The sequence below is a fragment of the Desmodus rotundus genome, chromosome 8, assembly GCF_022682495.2.
Source record: "Desmodus rotundus isolate HL8 chromosome 8, HLdesRot8A.1, whole genome shotgun sequence".
Lineage (NCBI taxonomy): Eukaryota > Metazoa > Chordata > Mammalia > Chiroptera > Phyllostomidae > Desmodus > Desmodus rotundus.
In genome coordinates, this window is record NC_071394.1 from 80,828,005 (window position 1) to 80,845,622 (window position 17,618).

Genomic DNA, 17,618 nt, shown 5'->3' on the forward strand with positions numbered 1-17,618 from the left:
AACAGAACTCTGCCCCTAGAATCAGTGTCCATAACTATCCCACTGAGAGCTCGACGTGTCCGAGGAAACGGGGGATGTTTTGTGGGGCTTTGTGATACGTGTTCTTGAACCTGCTGAAGACCTTCTCTTCTTGAGTTTTATATTCTGTCATCTCTTTCCTCTGAAATCTTAAAGCATATATTTGTGCATTTTTTACATGCTTCTTCCGTTTCTCTAGACTATAAGGTCCCTGGTGACTCCTCATCTCTCTGATTCCTCAGTACCTAGGCCTGGCCAGTAAGATCAGAGGTTGAGAGTGTTTTGAGGATCATTAAACCATCAATCCCCAAGCATGTGGTAGATGTTCTATAAATATTTCTTGAAAAATGATCACTAGGCTTATTTAACAAAAACTTAAAGTGATAATGGATTTGTCCTGGGCCAACAATCAATATTCATCATTCAGAGGGTATGTACCTAATTTTATTTCACTTACTTAAGAATTTAGGGCAAGTGCCCTGGCTGGTGTGGCTTAGTGGACTGAGTGCTGGCCTGTGAACCAAAGGGTCACTGGTTCCATTCCCAGTCAGGGCACATGCTTGAGTTGTGGGCCAGGTCCCCTGTAGGGGGCGCATGAGAGGCAACCACGCAAGGTTTCTCTCCCTCCCTTCCCCTCTGTCTAAAAATAAAATCTTAAAAAATAATAATAATAATTTAGGGCAAGTAAGGTTTATTAGTCTCCCTTCCCTCTCCCACCCCATCACCCCATTCCATCCCACCCCCCAAATCACACAGAACTCGTGGTGACCCAGTCATGGAAAAAATTCTGAGCGAGAAATTCTGTGGGGTACCTCAGTTGGTACTATACAGTAAAGATTTATGACTTAAGCCAGTTAAGTCTGGCCTGCTTAAAAGAAATTCAAGGCTTGGGGGTGAGGGCTGGATGGAGAGGAGCAAAGGGAGGAAAAGGGGGACATCTGTAATAGTGAAAACAATTTTAAAAATTCATGGTATGGGGTCACTTTTATAAGCAATTCAACTTCTGCCCAATATTTCAGCTCAATAGTTTCAAGTACATACAAAATAACTATGATTTTCTGTACAACCCCACTGATACTAATATCCCTAGGTCAGAACAGGAAAACTTAAGTGGTTTAAAAGTGAGTTAATTTTATGCCATAGGCCTGTGCTGTCTAATAATGGTAGCCACTAGCTACATGGGATATTGAGCACTTGCAATAGTATTCTGCATTGAGTTGTACTGTCAGTGAAACATACATCAGATTTCAAACACACTATAAAGATAGAATGTAAAATATATCATTAACAATTTGTGTACTAATTACATGTTGAAATTATTTTGGATATATTGGGTTCAGTAAAGTATATTAAAATTCATTTTACCTGGTTCTTTTTACTTTTTTAAATGTGATGACTAGAAAATGTAAAATTACACAGGTGGCTAACATTAGACAGTAACAAATATGAATCTGATAACAGCCTAGCTCCTTTATACCTGCCCCCTACTTCACTATTTCCCACTTCTCTTAAAGTCACAAAAATTAGGTAGATCACTCCACCTCCTTTCTGTGTCTATTCTCAAAACTCTGTTTTGTTTTGTTTCCTGATTCAGTCAAAACTCAAGCCAGTCTTCAGTCTCCAATAGCTTTAAGATTTATTTTCTATTAGCAAGACTTGCACTGACTTTAGAGATGAAAGCATTTTAAATATAGAAAAACATAATTTTTAAAAAATGTATATTATGTTGTTAAATAGCTATAACTATCCCAAGGTAGCCAGTGATTAGAATTATCACCATTTTCCAAGTGAAAAATTATCCATTTTCTAAGTGAGAAGACTGAGGATAAGAAAACATTTATTTATCTAAACCTGGCCCTATTTCAGAAAGGCTTTTAACACTCCAGCCAATGCAGAGAATATAAGTATCTTTTTCAAGATAACACAGTGGTCGATAGAACGGGGACTGGAATTGTCTTACTCTTTCTACTGGAACAGCAGTTCTCAGATACAGTATCCCATTATCAACTATGAAGTGTAACTTTTATAAATAATTATGAAAGAGCAAAGTTTTTAGTTGACTTCACTTTTATGTAAATTAGATCTGATTAAAGGATATTTGAAAATAATTTAGCTTTTTGACACTTCATTCATTTATTCATTTTTCAAGAACTCATTGGGGGCCTGCTGTATGTAAAGCACTAAGGTGGCCCTGGGGAAACATCAATGAACAAAATAGCAAGAAAAGATAGTTCATCTAAGACACTCAATCATAACTAACAAGTAGAGTAAATGGCATGCTGTGGAATGACAGGAATATAAGGAAGACCTAGACTAGGGGTGAGGAAGGGCTTCATCAGTTAGGACGGCTCATGCTGAGACTGAAGGACAGTGGGGCATGGCCAGATAAGGGTGAAGGGGGAGAACTGATGAATCTTTTAGGAAGGCTTTCCTAACTGGGAAAGAAAGGTAGCATTGATAAGGCAGGGAATTATGCATGACCTGCTGTCCAGATTACCTATGCACATCCTGGAAGTGTATGCTGTATCTGAATATCATCTGTCATGTGGTCATAAATGTAATAACCACAATAAAGTTGGAAAACTTCTGCATATTGCCATGCTGCACATAGCAGGATATTTTTTTTTTATTTCCCAGCTCTATTGAAGTATTATTGACATATAACATATGTAAATTGAAGGGATACAATGTAATGATTTGATATGCATATGCTGTGAAGATTATCACATTAAGGTTAATTAATATCTTCATCCCCTCTCATAATCCTCTCTCATAATCCCCTCTCATAATCCCCTGTTGTATGTTAGGCCCCTAAAGCTTATTAATCTTATTTACTGGATATCCTTGACCAATATCTCCCCATTTTCCCCACCTCACCCCCAAGCCCCTGGTAAACAACACTCTGGTCTGCTTCTCTGAATTCAGCTTTCTTTAGATTCTACATGTAAATGACATCATACCACATTTGTCATCCTTTGTCTGATTTATTTAACTTAGCATAATGCCCTCAAGTTTAATCCAAGTTGTGCAAACAGCACGATTTTCTTCTTTCTCAGGACTGAATAACATTTAATTGTGTATATAATCACATCTTTTTTATCTATTCATCTGTTGATGGACACTTAGGTTGTTCCCATATCTTGACTATTGTGAATGATGCTGCATTGAACACAGGAGTGACAGTATTTTTTTTGAGGTACCATTTTCTTTTTTCTTTTTTCTTTTTAGTTTCACTATTAACTTTATTCATTTAGATATTTTGAGTATGTCACCTATATCCCACATGGTATAGTGTTGATTGTTCTCAAATAATGTCTCTATTTGATTGCTATCAACTTCAACTAGCCTACCCAACCGTGGATCATTGTCCAGGGAGAAATCTCCAGCACAAAACATCACAAACCACTTTTGGCACGTTCAATCAGTCACAGCACCTTCCCATACACAGCACAAATCTTTTTTTTTTTTTGCATTTCAGCTGTGTTTTCACCTTTCTTTTTTTTTTTTTTTTTTAATTGTTATTCAGTTGAAAATGCAGACAATTGTAACTGAGGTCCCATTTTCATTTACTTTGGATATATATATCCAGATGAAGAATTGCTGGATAATATGGTAGTTCTATTTTTAATTTTTGAGAAATTGCCATGCTTTTTTCGATAGTGGCTTCACCAATTTACATTCCACCAACAGTACACAAAGGTTCCTTTTCCTCCACATTCTTTTTTAAAAATTCATTTCTTATAAAATTTATTGAGGTGACATTGGCTAACAAGATCATATAGGTTTCAAGTATGCATATCTCTGATACATAATTTGTATATTGCATTGTGTGCCCACCACCCAAAGTCAAACCTCTTCCATCACCATATATTTGGCCCCCTTTACACTTTACTACCTCCCCTACCTCCTTCCTCTGGTAACCACCATACTCTTGCCTGTGTCTATGAGTTTCAGTTTTATATCCCACATATGAACAAAAATCATATGGTTCCTAGCTTTTTCTGAATGACTTACTGAGCTTAGCATAATATTCTCAAGGTCCATCTATGTTGTCACAAAATGATTTCTTACTGCTGAGTAATATTCCATTGTGTATGTGTACCACATCTTCTTTATCCAGTCCTCTATGAAAGGACTCTGGTTGGCTCCATGTCTTGGCCACCATGAATAATGCTGCAATAAACAGAAGAGTGCATGTATCTTTGAGAATAAATGTTTTTGAGGTTTTTAGGTAAATACCCAGGAGAGGGATTACTTGGTCATACGAAAGATCTAGTCTTGATTTTTTTAAGGCACTGCCATACTGTTTTCCATAGTGACTGTACCAGTCTACATTCCCATCAGCAGTAAATGAGGGTTTCTTCTTCACAACCTCTCCAATACTTATTATTACCTGTCTTGTTGATAATGGCCGTTCTAATACATGTGAGGTGGTATCTCATTGTGGTTTTTATTTGCATTTCTCTAATATCTAGTGAAGTTAAGCAGCTTTTCATATACCTGTTGGTTGTTTGTATGTCTTCTTGGGAGAAGTGTCTTTTCAGATCCTCTCTCCAATTTTTTATTGAATTGTTTGTTTGGTGTTGAATTGTATGAGTTTTTTATATATTTTGGATATTAACCCTCTGTTGGAGCTGTTATTTGCAAATATCATCTCCCACTCAGTTGATTTTTGTTTTGTTGTCTGGTTTTTTTTGTTGTGCAGATGCTTTTTAGTTTGATGTAGTTCCATTCATTTATTTTTGCTTTTATTTCCCTTGGCTTTGGGGTCAAATTCATAAAATCTTCTCTAAGAGCAAGGTCCATAAGTTTAGTGCCTATGTTTATTTCTATGTAATTTATTGTTTCAAATCTTATAGTTAAGCCTTTGAACCATTTTTAATTAATTTTTGTGCATGGGGACCAACAGTACTCTAGTTTTATTCTTTGGGATGTAGTTTTCCAATTTTCCCAGCACCATTTATTGAAGAGCACCATTTATTTTTTTTTTTTGCATTGTGTGTTTTTGGCTCCTTTGTCAAATATCACTTGCCCATATATATGTGGTTTTATTTCTGGGCTCTCAAATCTCTTCCATTGGTCTGTGTGTCTGTTTTTCTGCTAATACTATGCTGTTTTGATTATTGTAGCTCTGTAGTATAATTTGAAGACAGGTAGTGTAATACCTCCAGCTTCATTTTTTTCTCAGAATTTCTTTGGCTATTCAGCATCTTTTGTGGTTCCATACAAATCTGATGATTTTTTTCATGTTCTATTTCTTAAAAAAAATGACATTAGGATTTTGAAGGGGATTGCATTAAGTCAGTATATTGCTTTGGGTAGTATGACCACATTCTTGACAACACTTGTTATTTCTTGTCTCTTTTATAATAGCCATTCTAACAAGTGTAAGGTGATATCTCCTTGTGGTTTTGAAGTACATTTCCCAGATGATTAGCAATGTTGAATACCTGTTCATGTGCCTGTTAGCTACTTGTATTTCTTTGGAAAAAGTGTTTATTTAGATTTTCCCCCTCCCCCATTCTTAAATCAGATTGTTTGTTTTTTGTTATACAGTTGTATGAGTCCCTTATATATTTTGGATATTAACTCCCTATCAGATAGTTTTCAAATATTTTCTTTCATTCTATAAGTTGCATCTTGCTGATGGTTTCCTTTGCTGTGCAGCAGCTTTTTTTAAAGTTGAACAGTCAAAGATTTTGCATTTATTTTTAATTTAGTTTTAATTGTAGTTGACATATAATAACTAATATATTAGTTTCAGGTGTATAACATAGTGATTCAACATTTACATGCCTTACAAAATGATCACCACAATAAGTCTGGTAACCATCAGCACCGTATGTAGTTATTATGATTTTATTGACTCTGTTCCCTATGCTGTAGATTACATTCCTGAGACTTATTTTATAATTGGAAGTTTGTAGTTCTTCCCTTTTTCCAGCATTGCTTCAACCCTCTTCCCTCTGACAAATATGAGTTTGTTTGCTGTATCTCTTTGTTTCTATTTTGTTTTATTTGTTTTGTTTTTTAGATTCCATATATAAGTGAAATCATATGGTGTCTGTCTTTCCCTGTATAACTTATTTCATTTAACATAATACCCTCTAGGTTCATCAGTGGTGTCATTTTTTTAACTGGATTCCTTTCTTTTCATTTGTTTTGTGTATTTTTTGTATGGCTTGGGTTTATGTTACTATAAGGTTCATATAAACCCATTTATATCTATAGCAGTGTATTTTAAGCTAATACACACTTAAGTTCAATCACATTCTAAAAGCACTGCATTTTTCTTCTCCTGCACTCTTCATGGTTTTGATGTGATGTTTTGTGCCTGTTTGTTTTGGGAATCCCAGTTATTTATTGTAGTTATAGTTCATTTTGCTATTACTGTATTTTAACCTTCATATTAATTTCTTAAGTGGTGACTTATTGTGGTTATTGTTTATTTGCCTTTACCAGTGAGATTTTTTTCCCCCTTTCCTCTATGTTTTTTTTATTTGCGGTTATGGCCCTTTCTTTTCTGGATAAAGAAGACCCTTTAACATTTCTTGTAAGGCTGAGTTAGTGGTTGGAAACTCCTTTATTTTCTACTTGTCTGGGAAACTCCTTCAATTCTAAAAGATAACCTTGCTGGGTAAAATATTCTAGCTTGCAGATTACTTTCTTTACGCACTTTAACTGTAAAGTTGCTTCTGGGAAATCAGCTGATAGCCTATGGGGTTTCTCTTGTATGTGACTTGATGTTTCATTCTTGCTGGCTTTAAAATGATCACTTAGCCCTTGCTGTATGGCTCAGTGGATTGAGCTCTGGACTGCAAAGCAAAGGGTTGTCAGTTTGACTCCCAGCCAGGGCACATGCCTGGGTTGCAGGCCAGGTCCCCAGTAGGGGCTGTGTGGGAGGCAACCACACACTGACGTTTCTCTCCCTCTCTTCCTCCCTTCCTTTCCCTCTCTCTAAAAATAAATAAAATCTTTTCTTTAAAAAAAAGAAAAACGATCTCTTTATCCTCATTATTTGCCATTTTAATTACAACATGCCTTGGTGTGGGTCTCTATAGGTTCATCTTTTTTGGAACTCTCTGTGCTTTCTGAACCTGATGTCTATTTCTTTCCCCAGATTAGGAAAGTTTTCAAACATTATTTCTTCAAATATCCTTTCTGCCCCTTTCACTTTTCCTCCTTGTATCCCTATAATGCAAGTGTTAGGGCACATGATATTATCCCAGAGATCTCTTGTACTAACCTCATTTTTTTTAATTCTTTTTTTATTTTGCTATTCTAATTGGGTGATTCCACTGTTCTGTTTTCCAGGTTGCTAATCCATTATTTTGTATTAACTTATATGCCATTGTTTCCTTCTAATATATTCTTTATTTCAGATATTGTATTCCTTATCTCTGAATGGTCCTTTATTACATTTTCTACCTCTTTGTTAAAGTGTTCCCTGCATTCCTCTATGTACTCTCAAGTTTGTTAAGCATCCTTATGACCATTTATTTGAATTCGTTATTAGGAAAATAACCCATCTCCTTTCGATTAGGGTTTTCTGCTGGACTTTTTCTTGTTTCTTCATTTGGGGCATATTATTCAGTCTCCCCATTTTGTTTGGCTTCCTATGATATGGATAGAATAGCTCTTCCTCCCAGTCTTGAAATAGTGGTCTCTGTGTACATTATGTGTTGAATAGTTTGGGCAGGCTAGTTGGAGTTGGAGTGGGTGCATGAGGTGCCTGATATGACACTTGGCCTGGAGTAGGTTCCAGGTAGGGCAGCCTGAAGTGTTTTGCTTCCTTGCTTTCTAATCTGCATGCTCTGCCTGATGCACAGGGGGCTGCTAGGTGTGCTCTTATCATGTCTTATTGCTTTAACAGTCTGTGATTAGAGTAAGGTCTGGGTGGGGCTGCTTTTCAGCTGAATGTCCCACAAGCACCACCCTCTCTGGGTGTGACTGTGTGCACGGCCACACTTTACTAATTTTGCTCCCTTTCTGGGGAGTACAGCTCCTCACATGCTCGGCCATGCCCCTCTCCACACAGTCATCCTTACCTGCAAGCCCTTCTGCTTTAATTTTCGCACTGGAGCAGGGTCTGGGTGGACTGCTCTGTGTGCCTACTTCTCAATGCCCTACTATCTCTGCCCTTTGCCCAAGTGGCAACCTTGTGTGACACAGCAATACCCACTTACTCCACAAGGGGCACCCTTAAGTGTGGATACCACAAAGTTTTGCTATCTCCACACTTTCTTCTGGCTGGGCAGGCCCACATGGGCATGCAGCAGTGGCCCACTATCTCAGCACTTTCTCTGAATGAGGCAGTCCTGCAGGTGGGTACAACAGCATTTCGTTAGCTCCTTACTCTTCTCAGGCAGGGAAGCCCCTTATGTGTGCATCCCAGTGAGTATGTGAAGCAGCATCCAGCTGTACCCACTGGATCAATATCTGGGTGGAAATGCTCCTTTTATGTATGCTACGGTGCCCTCCTATGTTGCTGGATGTAGCTCCAGGAGGAATGGCGGAGGACATGCTGCAGCACCCTACAAGTCAACCAGAGAACCTGGATGGAGCTCCCCCCACTATCCACATTCAAGGGAAATGTAAACAGTGGCACTCACCAGTTCCTCCTATCCTGGGTTGCTCCCTCAGCTCCCAGAGGGTTCTCGTGGTTTTCTGACCTTCTGCATGCAGCCCCTTGCTGTTTCTTGTTGTACAGAAGCTGTTCAGTTGGCTCATAGTTATCCCCCAGGAGTAATTGCTCTAAATACAGGTGTATGTTCGATGTGTTCTTAGGAGGGGGTGAGCTCAGCATCCACTATACCACCATCTTGGACACACTTCTCATGTTGTCACTTTTTAGATTAATGTAGTCCCACTTGTTTATTTTTCCTTTTGTTCCTTGTGCTCTTCTTGTCAGAAAACCACTTGACAAGGCAATGTCGAGGAGCTTTTTTCCTGTTTTCTTCTAGTAGTTTTATAGTTTGGAGGGGTCTTACATAAAAGTCTTTAATCCATTTTGAGTTATTTTTTGTGAGTATGTAACATGGGGATCCAATTTCTTTCTTCTGCATGTGAATATACAGTTTTTCCAAAATCATTTATTAAAGAGACTATTCTTTACCCCTTGAGTATTCCTGGCTCCCTTGTCAAATATTAGTTGACTATCTATGTGTAGATTTATCACCGGGCTCTCGATTAGGTTTCATTGGTCTACATGTCCGTTTTAATGCCAGTACTGTACTTTTTTACTACTATAGCTTTGTAAAGGATAATATTTCAGACCACCTGAGGGGCAGTGGTGTGTGTATCAACCATCTCTGAAACAAATAAGCTAAAAACCTTGATTTGTAACATTTACTCATTTCCATGGTATAACTACTCTCACCCTGGCTTATATCAAGCTTCCTATAAGTTGTAACTGAATGTAGAATTGGGAAGAGATGCAGGGCACTAGCCCATTATGTATCATTTCTACAATACAATAGATATAAATAATCCCAAGAGTACAGATAATAGTAAAATGTGATAAAATAATAAAAAAGCAATGAATGTTGAATATGTATTAACTTTGTTTTAATATAATTTATTTAACTGTAATTTATTTTTTTTAGAAATGGCTATGTTTAACAACTGCCTCACAAAATTCCTGCAGACTTAACATTTCACTCACAAATGCCTGTACAAGCTGGCTCCAGTCCACCAATAGGCCTGGCATCTTCAGCTTAAAGTGCCATGATCCCCATCTGGAACAAGTCCTCACTGTTTCTGTCTCTTCCTGTGTTTCTTACAGATCAGCAAACAGCAGCTGCAGACAGTCAAGGACCGGTTTCAGGCTTTCCTCAATGGGGAAACCCAGATTGTGGCTGACGAAGCCTTCATGAACGCTGTCCAGAGTTACTACGAGGTAAGACTGGCCTTTCAAAAGAGTGCCAAGACTCCTCAGGCCTCGGGCGCAGGGTTTCTAAACTATTGGTCAGTGGGAACAGCAGCCTTGGCCTTATACAGAACCATTTCTCCTAAGGCAAATGGGTGATGACTGGTTACAACTTTAGGAAATGACAGAACTTTATTTGGGGGAGAACTATAAAAGGAGTTACTGTTCACCAACTGATTTTTATACCAGGAAGTGTGCTGAGTGCTTTCCATGCAGTTTCTTGTTTAATCCTTATAGCGGTCTTAGGAGTTAGGTTCTGATATTATTCCAATTTTCCTGATGAAGAGACTGAGGCTCAGAGAGTTTAGGTCAGTAACTCAAGGTCACACAACTGTTTAAATGCCACAGCTGAGACCTAAAGTGAGTCAGGAGCATTCTCCCACCACTTACAACCTTTCTGAAGGTTGGTAATACATCCTAACAATGGTGCCTTCACTAGCTCCCTTGTTTTTTCTATTAAAATGGAGCTGTGAGTTCTTTTCTGCAAGTTAGAACACCATCCAAAATGCACTATTTTCAGGAGAAAATCTATAAGTGGAAGAATGTATCCTGATTATATATCACAAGGAATTTTCACCTTTAGACCTCAGTGGCTTATTAGTAAAGAGAATTTAGAATTTTACTAGTGTTTTTTAGCATTAGATATTTATTACATGTAAACCTGAGAATGGTGGTTTTCAGGAGTTACAGGGGGTGGGAGAAATGGGGAGATGTTGGTCAAGGGTACAGACTTTCAGTTTTAAGATGAATAAGTCCTGAGTATCTAGTGAACAGCATGCTGACTGTAGTTAATAACACTTGAAATTTGCTACGAGAGTAGATCTTAAATAAAAAGAAAATGCTAACTATCTGAGGTGAGAATATGTTAATTAGCTTCATCATGGTAATCATTTCACGATATATGTATATAAAATCATCACATTGTACAACTAAAAAATCATATGTACAACTTAAATAGATACAATTTTATTTTAAATTTTGTAATTATTCATACATAATGTACATATTGGCGGTCATTGGTACACCATTAACTGCATATAGACTTGCCAGACCTTCCTAGTGGCAATGTTTAACTGACATACATATTTTCAAAAATGATCGTTTGGTCATTGAAAGACATTTTACTTCATATTAAACTATTTTCTTATGATCCAAATATTCTCTGTGTTTGGAATCCTATGCCCCAAATGTCTTACCTATTGTCAAGACTAGATTAAAAGCATTTGAAACCGTCCCCTAAGCACTGAAACACGTAAAGTGTTTTGTTATATGCAATTCAAAGTAATAACAATAAACTCTAAAATAAGTGTAAGGAAATCCAACAAACCCTGATTTTTTTCTCCATGGATTACTTCACATTTTTTTCTTTCTTTTTAAAATTATTAGGTAACAAATTGTTTCAGAACAAATATATTAGTGCTTCCAATTCCACTCCAGTCTTCAGTAGATGCTTTAACAATGTTGGTTCATTGATTTTGTGAAACTCTCCTTCCCACTTGCTAAAGCACTTGACTCCTCCTTTCATGAAGAGTGGAGCAAAATTACAATTAGATCTTGTGGAAATGTTATCTATTAGTTGTATAGTAAACAGCCTTTGTCTCTGTGATGTTTGCTGAGTCTGGCCACAGGCTCATTTTACATGCCATTTCCTTAGTGAAATTTCTATTCTAATCTATTGTACAAGTTGGGTTCATTTTTATACTTGTCAAATTTTAGTTTTTTCCTTTCATTTTACAAACAGTATTGATTATTGCCAATAAGTGGCAAATTTATTGCTTTATTTGGTTGAGTTTAATGGAACTGAAAATGAGATTTGGAATCATAGTTATGGTATGGCAATAAATAATCAGAATATATTTTACAAAAGATTCTGTCTCGAAAATGCCAGGGAATGAAATTAATTATCTGTCCCCTTTTTTCAAGTTCTGAAAGCCAATTCTGTCCAGACAGACTCTTATCAATAGGTCATGTTTAAAGTCATTTATCAGTTTATAAATTTTGAGAACGCTAATCTTAATTAGAAAACTCATTTGATTAATGACATAAATTTTTAAAAAGTTCCATTTCTATCTATTAATTGTGCCATTTCTAGTTAATTGAATTTAAAAATTAGTAGTCATCAACATGCTAATGAGTCTCAGGCAATTACCATTATATCTATAGTGATCCTGATATTTTTTTCTATATTGGCCAGTTTGTTTGAAAGAACTTATTCTTAGTCTGATGAGAATACAGGCTTTGAGAAATTACTGCATATTTAATATTGAGATTTGGGTAATAGGAAATAATGTGGGGTATTAATTATTTACCATAGTCATCAGTAAAGGTTTAGAAAGTCTTGAGATTCACATTTCCTGGAAAGCCTTATCCTCTGCAGCAAAGTTCCCAGTCAAGGGATCAGGATTAACACTTTACCTGGAAAAGCCCCAAGTTGATTACCCTTCCCTTTTCCCTTTACTGTTCGGTAATCAAGAAGTTAGTGTCTCTTCCTCTACCCTAATCTGGAATCCAATTATTTTTCTGTCAGTACCTGTTTTGGTCAGGAGTCTTTGGATGACAATGGACACACAGCTACTTCAAACTGGCTTAAGCCAAAAATGAGATTTATTTGCTCAAGCAATTTAAAAGTCCAGGGGTTGACCTGACTTGAGCTGTGGTTATATCCTGAGAATTCAAAGATGACTGCAGGATGCATATCTTGCTCCACATACCTTGGCTTTGCTCTTGTCTGTATTGACTTCATTCTCAGGCAGTTCCTTTCATGCAGCTCCAAGAGCAAAGATAACAGCTCTTTACTGAGAGTCCCAGCAAGAGTCCCAGGGGTGACTTGGTTGGAGTGACATGGGTTAGGTGTCTTTTCTTAAGCCAATCACAATAGAAGAGGGTGAAACAGACTAGGGAATCAGGCCTAGGACACATACCACCTCTAGAGCCAAAGTGCAGGCTCAGTCCCACTGCAGCCATATGTATTGAAAATGCAATGTTTTCCCAATAAGAAATTAGGGTCATTTTTTCCAGAAGAATGGGGAATGTATCCTCCTCAGAAAAAAAAAAACCCACATATACTCTTTCTAAACTTTCTCTCTCACCCTTAAACACACACACTCACACACACTCCTCCCTGCCATATCACACTTTCACATTCCAATTTACTAAGATAATGACATTAAAGGGAAGTAAAAATTTTCTCAAAAAGTTCCAAGATTATTGCATTAGACAAAGTCAAAGTAAGTTTCAGGTATTGGCCTTGTCTTACTAAGGCGATAATGGTTTGTCAATACACCAGAGGGGTAAAGAACAATTTCCATCTGTGCCTATCCAACCCAGTTGGAACCCAGCTGCCACCATTGAACAGCAAGCTGGTGAGGCCTGGGACATGAGCTGAGCCAGGACAGAGGGAGGCCAAGGTTCCCAAAGGTTCTCGAGAGCATGTCAGTTTCCTTTATCCTACCCTGGTGGCCATGACTGTCAAAACCAATCAAGCAGAGCAGCAGAGTAATCCTTTAATCTCTTCCTTTAATCTAATCCTTTAATCTCTAGGGCATTGAGAGCTGGGCACTGAGGTGGGTGCTCTGAGATCTGGCCCAGCAACCCCAGCCTGTTTGCACCGCCATGGTCCTTGACATCAGAGAGCCACCCGTTCCTCCAGGGCCCCCACATCTTTTCTAACTCTTAGTGCTTTTAAGACAAATGTCTAAAACGTAAGTCCTCCCTCCTTCCATCCTCACCTTCACCTTCCCATCTCCCTGCTTCATTTGGCTCATTCACATGCTGGTCCTGGCATCAGAGAAAAGAGGTGGGTAGAAAAATTTTTTGAAACCTTTCTCATTCATATCCCACCTGAAAGGAAACATGGGGGTATGTGGTGGGAAGTGAGAGTGTAGAATGGGGTGGAGACATACAAGCAAGCCCTTAGAACATTGCAGCTGACAGCTGGGCTTCAGCCAGTGAAACTGCTTGGACTGAGTTCTGTTTTGTTTTATTTTGTTTTTAGCTGATCTCCTCTAACAAAGACCTGGTTGTTTTTGTCAAACTACCACTGAATGTTGTATCAGGCAGAATTCTTCAGTTGCTAGGAGTAGAAACTGATTATGGTTAAATTAAGCCTTTCATAATAATAATAATAATACCAACAATAACAATAATAATTATTGCTGGTTTTGCTATTAAAAGAAATAACCAAACATAAGAAAAAATGGAAACCAAAGCAGACTGACTTTAGAAAGCCAGGTAGCAGAATTATAATGGACACCATATCATTGGTATGAACCTACTCCAACCCCTTTCCATCTTTGTGACACCTCACTCTGAATCTGAACCTGAGAACGGGACATGTGATTGGCCAAGCTCAGGCCCCAACCCACCATTTGGCTAAGGAAGTACAAGGTCCATGATTGACAGTCCCAGTGAAACTTTGTGTAATGACAAAGAGGTTGTCAGACTACGGTGCTGTTATCAGAAAGGGAGGAATTGTTTGCAGGCAAAGAACTCAGGTGTCCTCTATACAGGATGACATATTTTATTTAGTCTTTATGGGTGAACTTTTTTAATCTAAAAAAGTAGCAGTCAGATGACACCTGGCTATTTTTCTAAAATGAAGTTACATATGAGCAGTGCCCCCCCCCAAAAAAAACGGAATTTATTTATTAAAAATTGTGTATTTATTCTTACATGTTTAAACTTCAGTCACCTTCGAAGTACTCTCCATTTGATGCAATACACCTATGGAGACATTTTTTCCACTGCTAAAAACGGTCTTTGAACTTATCAATTTGATGCCTTTTAGTGCTTTTGCCATTTTTTTTCACTTTTTCCACATTGGCAAAACATTTCACTTTGAGGAGTTTTTCATCTGGGAAAATAAAAAAGAAAGTTGCTCAGAGCAAGATTGGGTGGATAGGGAGGGAAGGGAATGGGGATCATCCCATTTATGGTCAAATACTACTGAAGGCTCTGTGGGCAGGTGTACTTGTTAATCACCCATAATGAACTGAGCAGTGCTTTGAAAGGGTCTCAAAAAAAAGTTCACTGAAGCCGAACACAGCCTCTTACAACAACGCCAGCTAGTACACTGATACAGATGGGTTCCTAGAACACTCACCTAGTAGGGAAATCCTGTACTATAAGGGGCCCACCCTCCAGAAGATAATTCCATATTTTGGGAGGTCCCCCCATGTGTTTTCCAATATGCAAAACTGCTATAAGTCCTCAGTGGCCTTAAAATAGACCTTTCCCGAGGCATTTGTTCTTGTGGGGAAAGTCAGGCAAGGGAGGAGGAGGCAGAGGTTAGAGAGGTTAAGAGGATGAGTTTAGTGTTCCAAAGATGTGGGGCTGAAGTCTAAGTCGGCAGCAGAGTGGCTTTTGGACCCTAGCCAAGCCTGAGCCTCAGCTTTTACATCTGTAATAGGACCTTTCTTGCATAATTGTTGTCAGGATTAATTTGTACACACACACACACAAACACACACACACACGCTCACCCCAAATCTAGTACCACTCTCCAGTTTCTGGGTCTGGGCTTGGGGTAATGAAGGTGCAAAGTCAAGACAGAAGAAAGGGAGGCTGCTTTAGCTCCTAACCTACCACTACCTGCCTCAGGCCTTGGCCCCAGATGTTCATCTGAGGTTTGCCCCAGGATCCCTTAATTTTTGGTGAGGAAGATTTTTAAGATCCAAAGGTGCATTTTATTTTAGAAATTAACATTCATCTTGCGTCAACAAAGATAAATTTTGTATTTTTTCCATGTATAAAGAGGTGTTTTAAGTGATTATGAAAATAATGCATGACAATTATAAAACTAGACAGTATATGAAAAGATCTAAATGAAATGGTTAGAAAAATACCTGTAATTCCATTATCCTAAACAATCACTATTAAATTGGACTATTTATCTTTTCAGATCGCTATTTAATTTCCATAATAATATGGAAAATTACTATAAAATATTAATAACACACTTGTTTTACTAGCAGAGTGGTTTTCAATCTCATTCCTACCTCTTCAAAAATCACACATATAACACCCTCATCAGTAAAATGTTCTAGTACCTATGATGTTCTCAGTCCAGAGTCATGTTCCAGTCCTCTATCCCCACCTTACCCCTACCATTGCAAGTTTCCAGGTTAACAACAGATCATGGACATATTTTGATGCTAATGAAAAAGTGCTTATTTTATGGCTGCATGGTAATCTATTAAAAAATAATAACTAATTTCTGTTACAATGTCGTAGCAGGCACCATGCTCACCAGTTGACACATGTTATCTCATTGAATCCTTCCCAAAATCCTACAAGGTAGGGTAGTTAATGATTCCCATTCCAGAGTTGAGGAAACTGAAGCCCAAAAAGATTAAGCCACTTGCTCAGGTTTCAAAGCTAGCAGGATTTGAACTCAGGTCCTCTGACACTAGACCCTACTCCTCTTGTTATTCAGCCATTCACTAGAAGCAACCAGATTGTTTTGTTTTTACTTTCATTATTCTTAACACCAAAGTCTTTTTTGATATTTATTTTGGTATTTATTTGGTATTTGGTATTTTGATATTTATTTTGATATTTATTTTTGTCAAGCAGGACATGATCTGTCTTGGTATCTCATCCTGTCAGCAAGGAAGTGGCACTGGGCGGGCTCTACCCTGCACTGCGCCATGTGCAATGGTTAAGTACTGATGTGCTTGTGTGTTTCTAAATAACCTTGAGCTTGCTTGGCTCTGGTGAGGGAGGGAAAGACTGATGGATGAGGTCGAGTCACTGAGTTGACTGCCCTTTACCATTCCATATTTATTTGTTCATCTTCTATCTCCCATCGTGACCTATCTGGAAGTTGGCAGAGGAGTATGGAGGATTTATGGATGTGCCACATGGAACTGTGCCTGGCGTTGAAGTCTCTCACAATAGCCAAAAACAAAACAGAAAAAAAAATGCCAGATAGAGCTCCCAGTACAAATGAGTGGCAAGGGTAGTTTCAGAGACAAACAAGAACATGGGTCCTTGGTGGCTTTATTCCCAGCAGGGCAAGGCTAGCCCAGACCCCACTTCCCTCTGACACACTGAGAAGCCAAGACAGACAATGTGCCTTGTGCCTGGAAAATTAGTTTGCTGCTGCCACCCCTCTCCCCTGGCTGTCTTGCCTCCTTTCGGCATTTCATCTTTGCTGTCACCTCAATCTTCAGCCTCCTTCCTCACACACTTGACATTTCACTCATCTCCCCCCCTGTCTAGGCCTGGCAATCATATCTTACTTCTGGACAGATGGAGCCCTCTACTTTTCAAAGTCCTTTCAGTTTTATCCTTATCAAAGAAGGCTGGCTGCTGCACTAACCACATGTGACAGTAAGGAGAGCGGGGTTGATAGAGGTTAAGTGACAAATATTTATTGAGTGGCCTCTAGAAATGAAGAAAGGGACTATGTGCAGATGATATGTGCAGATGATATGAAAGGATACAGGAGTCACCGGCCAGTTATGGACACCAGCTGGGATCATTGTGCCAACATCTTCATTTCATACCACTCGTTATCAGGTGCCAAGGAATATCTAGCCTCAGTCAGTTGTTTGGAGAGAACCATATATTGGGCTTGCCCCCATCCAGATATAATCTCAGTAGGGTCTCTGCTTCCAGAAGTCTGTTTTGTTCTTATTCATTCACTCATTCAGTGTAGCACCAACTACAC

The 17,618-nt window shown here is 38.3% G+C and overlaps 1 protein-coding gene across 12 annotated transcripts in view; it reads left to right on the forward strand.

Moving 5' to 3' along the window:
* CADPS (calcium dependent secretion activator) overlaps window positions 1–17,618 on the forward strand; it is a 494,727-nt gene that overhangs the window by 116,754 nt on the left and 360,355 nt on the right. For all 12 annotated transcript variants that reach the window (XM_053929773.2, XM_053929767.1, XM_071222267.1 and 9 more), the window contains exon 2: window positions 9,803–9,916. In XM_053929773.2, coding sequence (XP_053785748.1) covers window positions 9,803–9,916 — 114 coding nt within the window. The remainder of the gene's footprint in view (window positions 1–9,802; window positions 9,917–17,618) is intronic.